The sequence below is a fragment of the Diceros bicornis genome, chromosome 1 (genome assembly GCF_020826845.1).
Source record: "Diceros bicornis minor isolate mBicDic1 chromosome 1, mDicBic1.mat.cur, whole genome shotgun sequence".
Taxonomy (NCBI): domain Eukaryota; kingdom Metazoa; phylum Chordata; class Mammalia; order Perissodactyla; family Rhinocerotidae; genus Diceros; species Diceros bicornis.
The window spans coordinates 37,306,175-37,316,622 of record NC_080740.1 but is presented as its reverse complement, the minus strand read 5'-3'; the positions used below and the strand labels follow the sequence as shown (position 1 = coordinate 37,316,622).

At 38.3% G+C, this 10,448-nt stretch overlaps 1 protein-coding gene across 1 annotated transcript in view; it reads left to right on the top strand.

The window, feature by feature from the left end:
- The first annotated feature begins 1,429 nt into the window (after nucleotides 1–1,429).
- PGGT1B (protein geranylgeranyltransferase type I subunit beta) overlaps nucleotides 1,430–10,448 on the top strand; it is a 51,777-nt gene continuing 42,758 nt past the window's right edge. Inside the window, exons 1-2 of the mRNA XM_058538766.1 lie at nucleotides 1,430–1,636; nucleotides 9,774–9,892. Coding sequence (XP_058394749.1) covers nucleotides 1,497–1,636; nucleotides 9,774–9,892 — 259 coding nt within the window. The 5' untranslated portion in view covers nucleotides 1,430–1,496. The remainder of the gene's footprint in view (nucleotides 1,637–9,773; nucleotides 9,893–10,448) is intronic.

The window sequence follows — 10,448 nt, the reverse complement described above, 5'->3', positions numbered from 1 at the left end:
TGCATTTGTCAAAAATCTTGTCTGGTCAAAATCATTAACAGCCTTTTACTTACCTAGCAGGTATATTATATTATCACTCAATGAGTATTTCCTCCAGATTTGGATCGTATTGCTTGTTCTTGAGCTGAGAATCAGATGAAATATTTGGCTTCCCTGTAAGTGCCAGGTTGAATAGGATTGTCTTTCTGAACATATATAGAGTGTGCTTAGTTGATTCTAGTAAGTTAAATGTGTGTGATATGACTCCACTTTGAACATCTTCAGACATTTGACTGTGTGCGCGTGTGTGTGAGAGAGAGATCTTAACTGAAATAGAGTGAAAACTCCTCTAGACTGGGCACATCTGAAGGGCAAGGACTGTGGCCTCCATATTTGTAAGGAAGCACCAAGGACAGCCGTCTGCCCTTGGTTAATGTGGTATTTGTTAAAGACATGCAGAAATGCCTGTGAATAAATAATTACTAGTACCTAAAATTTGGTGCTTTGGATTGTTGAATAAGTATAAGATAACTCCAGCCCACACAGTATGCTTTTAAGAAATACATTTTCTAAGAAAGCTAACAATTAAATTTATACTTAAACTTTTATTAGCACAGTTGCTTATAAAGAAGCTAGTTCAGGCCTGATCCTTGGGTGGATTTTTCTCCCAAGACTGCCTCATGAACTTTTAAAGGGAATAGAATATGGCTGTAGCAACTTAAATCCCCCTTTTTGATTAAATAGCTAGAAGTGTGTTATTTTTTAGTGTATGGGTAGTTGGAGAACATGTTGAGCTTGTTTACTATTGCAAATTGATGCATTTGCATTAACTCAAGCAAAAGAGTAAAATCTTTTAAGACTTGTAAAAGAAAATGGTGCAAGCAGTCACACATATAAATATATATATTATGTATGTGTGTATGTTGCATTTATATATATATTTTAAAGTGATTCCTGGTATTCTAGAGAGGACTAGGAACTACTCTGAACTTTTGAAGCGTCAGTAATTATTTCATAAATATTTATCTCCAGAGTTTGATTTGTAGGTCTAGTTTCCCTATCCATTCAGCTTAAATCTGTGGCTCTGTGGCCTTCCAAAAATGAGTCTGGTGGCAAATTTATACTGACCCATCCCTGTTTTCGTATATACCATCCTTTAGGGTCATGATTTTCTCTAAGCGAACTCGAAGCTATTGACATTGCACTTCCTCCCAAATACCGAACGAGGGTAAAAGTTCTGGAAGGATTTGTGGGCTGAATTTTACCAAGCTTGCGAGGTGTTTCCAAACATTTGGGGCTTAGAGTAGAAAAGCTTGGGTCGTGCGCTATCTAGGGAGAAATCAGAGATAAAATGCTGCGTAAAACTTTCTTTTAACTGTGTAGTTTCAACCACAGATTGGGTCTGCGGCAGGCACACGCCCCTCTCCCCACCGGCCACTTCACATCGCCCCTCTGGGTTCCCTCGCGCCTCACGCAAATTGCTTCCGGGTCGCGGCGGAAGTCGCTTCTGCAGCAACATGGCGGCCACGGAGGACGAGCGTCTCGTGGGGACTGGTGAAGGAGAGCGGCTGGATTTCCTGCGGGACCGGCACGTGCGGTTCTTCCAGCGCTGCCTCCAGGTCTTGCCAGAGCGCTATTCTTCGCTCGAGACCAGCAGGTAATTCGTGGCCACAGTGAAAGGGGTGGGCACGGGTTTCCGGCCCCAGCGGAAAGGCGCCCGCGGGGGCTGTGCCGCCGCCCACCCGGCACTGCCCGGGGCCTCCCCTCTCCGCCGGGCCTGCGGCCACCCTCACTCCCCCGAGCTGCGGCGGGACGGTTTGAGGAAACTGTAAGTCGGAGGCTTTTGGAATCTCCAGTTTCCGCCCTTTTCGTTTCCCAACCATTTTTCCTGTCAACTCTGAGCTTCCTTTTTACTCCCTCTCTGAGCCTGAGTCACTTGGCCTCATTTCTTCCGAGTATAAAGAAAAAAAGACAGGGTTTGTCATCGAACTTGAGATAAATAGCCTCTCCCGTGCTTCCCTTTCCTCCGTGCAGTCGTTAATTTTTAGTTGAATGCCTGTATGGTGTTTGATGTGTAGGAGCAGCAGAGAACCTCTGAGGTTTGAGTAGAAATTAACTTTCCAGGAATTGTAAATCGAATGATAGGAGAAGATTGGCGAAAGAGGTGCAGTGTTGCGTGAAGCAGCCTGTTAAAAGTGTATTTGCCTTGTAAGTTCTAGTTGGCTGAGTGTGGTCTGGTAGAGACTGAGAAACGTGTATTAGTCATTCAGAGTAAAAGTCTGAAGTTAAGAGAAGGGAAAGGAGGAGGCGATCTCTGCTCTGCATTGCTGTGTTTTGAAGTGAGGCTCCAAAGCTGGAATGGAAAGAGAGAGGAGATTGTTTTTGCTCTGATCTCTCTGCACATTTTCTGAACTCTGAGTCTCTGGTATATTTTGTACACTGCATGACTGGGTCAATTTTGGAAGTTTTATAGACTACTTCTGCATACGTGGTCAAGAAATATTTACTATGGTAGGTGCTGGAGTACAGCTGAACAAGACAAACAAGTAGGCTTGATAGAGTTCTATGCTGTGTGTTAGTAAAGGGTTCATGGGAGCATATAGGAAGGGTAGGTACCTAATTCAGATTTCTTTAGAGAGGGCTTCCCTAATCACTCTCTCCAAAAGAGACCACTTCTAGTCACCACCTGAAATTAGTATTTATTGGTTTATTTGTTTAATATCTTTCTTTCACACTGGATTGTAAACTTCATGAAGGCAGGATCTTGTCTATCTTGTTTACCTCTGTAACACTAGGGCTGCCTGGTGCAATATGGTAGCCAACTAGCCACATTTGGCTATTTAAATTTGAATTAATTAAAATAAAGTCAAATTAAAAATTCACTTCCTCTGTTTGCAGTAGCCACCACATTTCAGGTGCTCAGTCACCAAATTGGCCAGTGGCTTTTGTTTCTATTTCAGCATTTCCGTTATATCAGAAAGTCCTACTGCACAGCTTTGCACTAGGACCTTGAATAGTGTCTGGCGTATGAGAAGCACTAAGTGGATATTTGTTGAATAATGTGAGCTGAGCCCTGAAGGATGAACAGATTCTTGCTAAAGAAAGAGTGAAGCATTGTTTTTATATTCCTTTCTCCCTCCATAGGTATTGATTGACTAGCAGAGCCCATACCTAGACCTAAATTAAGATTTCTAAAACTCAGTCCAATGGTTGTAATGATATGGGATGTTAAGCAGAATGTTGATAAATCACATTTATATTTTATGGGGATTAATTTTATGTGAATTCAAAGCATTTGGATTAAAAAACCATCCATCCTTTTGTGATTGTTAAGCAGTTCAGCTTTGCTGGTAGCTATCATTATAGGTCTGTGGTTGCATTTTTAAAATTCCAATGTGTTTGATTGGTCTATTCTTTAAAATTCCAACATGGACAAAACTGTATAGATTAATGAATGTTGGCAGCAAACTATGTAACCCTGCTCACAGCATAAGTAAAAGTAAACAGCAAAAACTGTCTGATTGAACAACTAATTTAACAGTTGATTTAATAACTTTAGTATAATATTAGAATCTACACCTGACATTATATATTAGATAATAGATATATAACATCATGGTGCATTAGTTAAGAAATATTAATTATGTCCTTTTTATGTCTCGTGTTTGTCACTTGAATAGAATATTTTTTTTTATTGTTTTTGGTTTTCTTATGGCTCACTTAATAACCACATTGAAGATAATCTGTACATATCAGTTTTTGTAGTGATTTTTTAAAATTTTTCAGTTTTTCTCTTTCTTGTTTCACAGTCTTTACTTTTCTTAGTTTAGCCTTAAGTCCTTTCGTGGTATATGTGGTTCATAATTGACTTTAAGATGCTTGAGAAAAAGTTCCAGCCTTTTAAGCAAAGGTCACAAAGTTTCTACTAATACCAGAGTTTTAAGATAAAACAATATGTTGACTAAGTCGAGTTCTTATCCAGTATTGCAGTTATATTCCACAAGCATTCATTGAGTGCCTACCATGTGCCTGGGTATGGGGATGGGGTATTAAACCGATGATTCAGGTGTTCCTGTGTTCACTTCTTTTTACTGATAGATATGAAACAACTGACTTTTAGGAAGGCTGATTGACTAGAGATTTGGACACTTGTTTTCTGACCCACCATTTTGACAAAATTATTCCATTTCCTTGTTTCTTTTAGTGTGACAAGTAGAAATAACTTTCATTTTTCTAATAAGGGTAGCTTTATGAAAACAAAAAGGTATGTTGTTTGTTGTTTCACTCGAGGTTTTTCTTCTATATGTATTAACTTCTCAAAACTGGTAGTTACCAGTTAACTCAAGTGAATATTAAACCTTGGATTTTGAGCTTTGTCAATTAACAGGTTTCTTTTTTATGAGTGGTTTAGAGAGTTTTTTTGGTTATGAGATATTGTTGCCATTTGTATTTGGGTAATGGGAATTAGAGTAGGCTTTTTTTATTGAGGATCAAAATATTGACCATTTTCTATGATGTTATTTTTACAGATCCAACTGTTCTAGAAGAAGGGTTTAGACAATTAGTTTTTATTTTACAAGACATTCACAGTCTGCCTAGTCTTTCTCTTCTCATGCCCTTCCATATTCCCCTTTGTATCCTGTGTTTTAACCACTCAGCGCCTACCATCCCACAAATACTACTGTCCTTTCATTTTCTCCCTTATCTGAAGTGTAACACAGTCTAGCAGTGTGTCTCTCCAAGTGTGTGATGGTGATAGTGGGAGGCTCTTAATCAGTGACATCGGGTGCTTATAAAAATACACCTACCTGGGCCCTTCTCCAGATCTACTGCACTGGACTCTCTGTGTAGGCCTGGGAGTCTGCATTATAACAAGCATCTCAGGTAGTTCTGATGCACACTAAAGTTTGAGACTGTTTGCCTGATAGCAGAAACAAATATACAAACAGATTATTACAACAGTGCTTCCCAACTCTAATATGGTATGAATCACTTGAGCATCTTGTTAAAATGCAGATTCTGATTGCATAGGTCTGGGTGGGGTCTGAGATGCTGCAGTTCTAACAGGCTCCCAGATGATGCTGATGCTGCTGGTCCCTGACCACACTTTGAGTTTGTTTGCACGATGATTGTGGTATTCACAGGACATTCTGGAAGCACCTAAGTAGCTCAACCTGAAGAGACAGGGCTCAGAAAAGGCTTTTTGGAAGGAGTGACCCTGGAGCTAAATATTAAAGAATGTATTCAGTTTCTGTGTGTATGTGTGTGGGGGTGTGGTTTATAGGCAAATGGACAATAAATAAAGACAATAAAGACAGATACGTGAGTGTTGAGCAGAGAAAGTCCATCAGTTCAGTGATAGTGGTTCAAAATGTAAGGCAAGTGTGGTAGGAATTTAGTCTGGAAAGGTAGACATAGGCCAGATCACAGAGGACTTTGTGTACCATGTCAAGAAACTTGAATTTGATATCATGTAAGTGATAGGAAGTTGCCAAGCAGTGTATCTTCCTAGTTAGGTATGCATCTCCGAGTGACCATTGAATTTGAGATTGGTCATTGTATTGAATGGGACAAGAACCAGAATCAGGAAGACCAGTTAGGAAGCTGTTGCAGTAGTCCAGGAGCCAGGTGCTGGGGCGCTAGAAGTAGGGATAGAAGGAGAGGATGAAGGAAGAAAGAGTCCCAGGATTCTAGGATTGGAACTGCCGTCTGGTCTAGAGAACAAGAGGCAAAAGGAGCAGGTGTAGAAAGGAGGACGGTGATTTCTATAATAGCACGTACCAGGTAGCTACTTAGTTATTTTTCCGCCATGATTTAACCTGCTTAAGGTTAGGAGGCTTGTTTCATTCATTTTTATCACGATCTAGTCTGTAGTAGATGTTCAGTAAATGTTTCTTAATGAAAAATTATTTTGCATGTTAAATAATTCCAAAGATGTGGGACTGTACTTAAAAATATTTACCAGATGAGTCAGCTATTTAAAAATATTACAGATGAAGAATAAGGCTTAAAATTCTAGAATTCTTGCAGTCTTTCAGTCATTCATTCCAAAGTATGTATTGGGGTCTCTATGTGCTGTGTATTTTAACTTCATGATTAATTCTAATGTGTCCTCTATGGCTGGCTCTTTCTTCATTCCACTGTTAACAATTTTATCAAGCATCTGTGTTCCTATTTCTTAATATAGCTGCTGATTTATAATTTTAGAACTCTTGGTACTATGATTTAGCTATAGCCCCACCTGAGATCTAGGCAGGGAATGCAGTCCACTGTTAAAGACACTTGGAGATCCCAGTAAAGAGATTGTAGTAGAAAGGGGCAGAGCAACTGATCCAAAGTTTGGGAGTCTAGTCAACTCCCATAAATCAGTGTTTCCAATATACTTCCAAATGGTCACTCACCTGCTCCAGCCTGACAATATGCTGCAAATTTAGTGGCATAGAAAAATCATATTAGTGTGGTTAAATTCTTTTTTCCACTGCCCAGACTTTTTCTTTTTAATCCTTGTTTCTTAAGCCTGAAAAGTTTGTTGTTAAGCCTGAAAAATTGGAGATTTTTTGGAGACATCATTTAGTTTACCTCTCCCATCTGCGAACTGATCCCCTGGTGAAGCAACTTGATTTGGGGGGAAATGTTACTTTTTCATCTATGTAAGATAAACTTTTTACATGTATCGTTCGTAGTAGGAGAATGATCAGGACGCCATGGCTTGCTTACTTCGGTTTTTCAGGCTACAGACTCAGAGTTCAGTCGCAGGGAAAAGAACAGACAAATGTTCTCCAAAGAAGTAATAAGGTAAAAATAACTTCACTGGCCTGATTTTAGGTGCATGCATGGCAAGATTACCCCTCTGTATACCTGCACCAGGGCAGGTTGCCCAGCAGTCTGTACCCCAAGTCACAATCATCTTGGCGCTATAAACCCTACATTATTTCTCTCAGAGACCCACAGCCCAGAATTCCTTTGTATTTCCTATGGCTTGTTTCATTTTCTCCCTCTCAGAATTTTAGGACTACTTGAGAACTCTGGTGTAGTGAGAAAAGCAGTACTTTCCTAGCCTATTTTAGAGGCAGGCCAGACATTTGCCCCAAATTAACTTATTGGTTCTGTCTGCCAGCCATGCTGGGTGCTTCATTTTATAAACATAAGCTTTTCCCTCTAGCTGTGTTAATCCTATAAATCTTAGTCTCGACGGCTGTGAATTGAAAATGCTGGACTTCTGGAATCCGGTAAAAGTTAAGTATGCAAGATTTTAAAATAGTTACCAATGAGTAGTTTACTCATGATTGATTTCTGGTATTTGCATTCATACCCAGGAGCAAGTAAAATGAAAAACAGATCATTCAAATAACACTTATGTACGGATAGCAGTGTGACTTTAGAGCATTGTTTCTCAGCCTTGGTGCTGTTGACATTTTGGGCCAGGCACTTATTTGTTGAATGGGGCTGACCTGTACATCATAGGACATTTAGCAGCATCCCTGGCCTTTACCAACTGGATGCCAGTAGCACCCTCCCCAGTTGTGACAATGAAAAATGTCTTCAGAGTGGCCCCTGGGGGACAGTAGTGCCCCCAGTGGAGAAACACTGCTCTAGAGAAGTGCTTCTAAAGCCTGGCTGCACATTAGGCTCACCTGGGAAGCTTTTTTTTTTTTTAAATACTAGGTGCCCAGACTCCAGCTTCCACCTAGAATTTCTGATTTCATTGTCGTGAGTAGAGCCTACCTCTTTAGGTTTTGTTGGTGGTGTTTTAATTTTTTTTAAGCTGATTCTAATATGCAGCCAGGTTTGAGAGACACCCTTGTGGAGAACATCACACTGCCACTCAGAATTCCTAAGTTGTTTTAATTGGTTATCTAGCATTGAAATCTCAAGCAAATTACTTGAATTCTTTGGACTTCATTATCTTGAGCTAGAAAATTAAAGAGGTGGACTAGATAATTTCTGAAGGTAGAAAAGAATACTAACATTTTTATAGCTCTTTGGATATGTTTTTTTTTTTAAATATATTGTTTTATTTAGCTATATCTCATTGTTTTTTTTTGTTTTTGAGAAAGATACACTAACATCTGTTGCCAGTCTTCCTCTTTGTCTCTTTTCTCCCCAAAGCCCCAGTACATAGTTGTGTGTCATAGTTGTAGAGTTGTAGCTCTTCTCTGTGGGATGGTGCCTCAACATGGCTTGATGAGCTGTGAGTAGGGCCACGCCCGGTATCCGAACCCGCGAACCTGGGCCATGGGCCGCCAAAGCAGAATGCACGAACTTAACCACTAGGCCACTGGGCCCTTACCTGGATATGTTTTCTTATTATGTATTTTCTACTAACAGGAAGATCTTTGTTTTATCCTACCTGATCAGGTTGTTTTATAAACAACCTTATGTTGCTTTTTTCTATAATAATGCTTTAATAAACTGAATTATTAGATGCTTAATTTTATCTGACTATAATCATTCACTTTATGGATAACAGCAAAACTAAAAACCTTGTTAGAGCTCTCCAGGAAGGTTAGACGTAGTATTGTAGGTCTTTTGTTAGTTAATTCAATAAATATTTGAGTGCATACCATGAACAAGGCAGACCTTATCTCCTGAGACATAATTATCACCGAGAGCAGGGATTTTCAAACTTGGCTGCTGTTAGGTAGAAGTTTTTCCCGTGTCTGCAGTGTCATTTTGTTTTGGAGAAAAGCTGAATTAAATTGCTGTTTGCTGCTTCTCCCCTTATCTAATGGATGCCAGCCTTTTTCAGCCAGAGATCAGAGAGAGAATTATACCCTAAAAAAAATGAGTAACTGTTTTCTCATTCCTCCCAAAGTTGGTAATACTATTCTGGATAATACCATTCTAGAGGCACAGGAAAGAAGTTAATTTTTATTATATGCAATGCATACCTTAGGGCATTAAGGCTTAACTCTCTTTTGGAATCTCCGTTAAAAAGGTTACAGAATGTGCCAAGTGGTTCTGCTATAAGATTTTGGACCAGATAATTTGAAGTATTAATTTATCAGTATTAGTTATAGGAATTATTAGACTATGGAAATGAGATTGCTCAATCAAACAGCATTGTAGAATGCATCTCAACGTGAAAGGAATGATATATAACAAATTCTGTATGTAAAAAGCAATCACCAAGGTACTAGTTTTTCTATGAAAGCACAAGGTTTAGATTTGTGATTTAGTGTACAATCTTGAGGGGGAGGTTGTTACCTTATAGTTTTTCATTCCATCAAAAAATATTTCTCTCTGGGAAAAGGGAGTTGAAATGCATTTGTATTTTTTAAAGTGTTCCTTATTTCCCAAAATTCGTTAAAAGTTTTTTTCCAAGGGAGTCACATTATTTATGAATAAATTTAAATAAAGATAGATTTATTCTAACATTCCTTAAGAATTAAGCACCAGCTAAAGGCATAATTACTCTTGGCAAATTAGTGAAAATTGTGATTTTTATATATTTTCCAGCCTTTTGGCCTTATTTATACTGATTAGGTGCAGGGAAATCTCTTTTTTAAATCTGCGTTTAGCCTTCAGGTTGCTAGTGTACTGGCTTCAGTGAATTCATGTACGCTTTAGATGGGTAGGATTGGTTTCTTAACCCCTAAATGTCACTTTCTTAAAAATTGCAACAAAACTTTGATATTATTAAATTATAAAAATAAATTGGGTTTTTTGGGTTTTGCAAGATAGGAGTATTGTTTAAATTATTTTGAAATTAAAATAAGTTTATTATTTTTCTGAACCAGAAGGACTTCAGTGGTTTGATAGTTAAGATGAAATTTTACGTTTTTTTCTTTTAGGTTGACAATTGCATTTTTTGCGCTCTCCGGGCTGGATATGTTGGATTCCTTAGATGTGGTGAACAAAGATGATATAATAGAGTGGATTTACTCCCTGCAGGTCCTTCCCACAGAAGACAGTGAGTGAGTTTTTAGCATTTTATTTTTAGTGTGTCTAGTTGTACCTGACATAATGTGTGTTGGACTAGGAAATCTTAGTATTTATTCATAAACTTTTAACATATTTTAATTCATCTATGTTTTCCTTGTAATGCAACACTCCCATCCTGTTCCAATACAACACTTACTTAAGTCGAGTCATTAATCTTTTGAGAGAACAGTTTAGAGTCGTCTGGGATTAGATAGATTCACAATTGTTGCACCATGCTATGTTGTGCAGTTCTGCTTTGATGATTTCTTGTTGATTATTTCTATTCCATATTTATGTTTGATAAGTTTTACAGCATTCACTCTATTTTTTGTTCCCAAGCATTCTTTTTGTCTCTTCAGTGAAAAAATCTTTGCCATCAGCAAGTTTCATTTCAGTCTCCTGGTCATTTTCCCTCTAATGTTTCATTAGCATTTCTTTAATGGTTTCTTAGAACTCTTACCGTAACACTTCTTAAAGTCATTTTTATACTTATTAAAACTTGATAAATTTTGATCAAATAAATTTATAAATTACCTGATCAACTA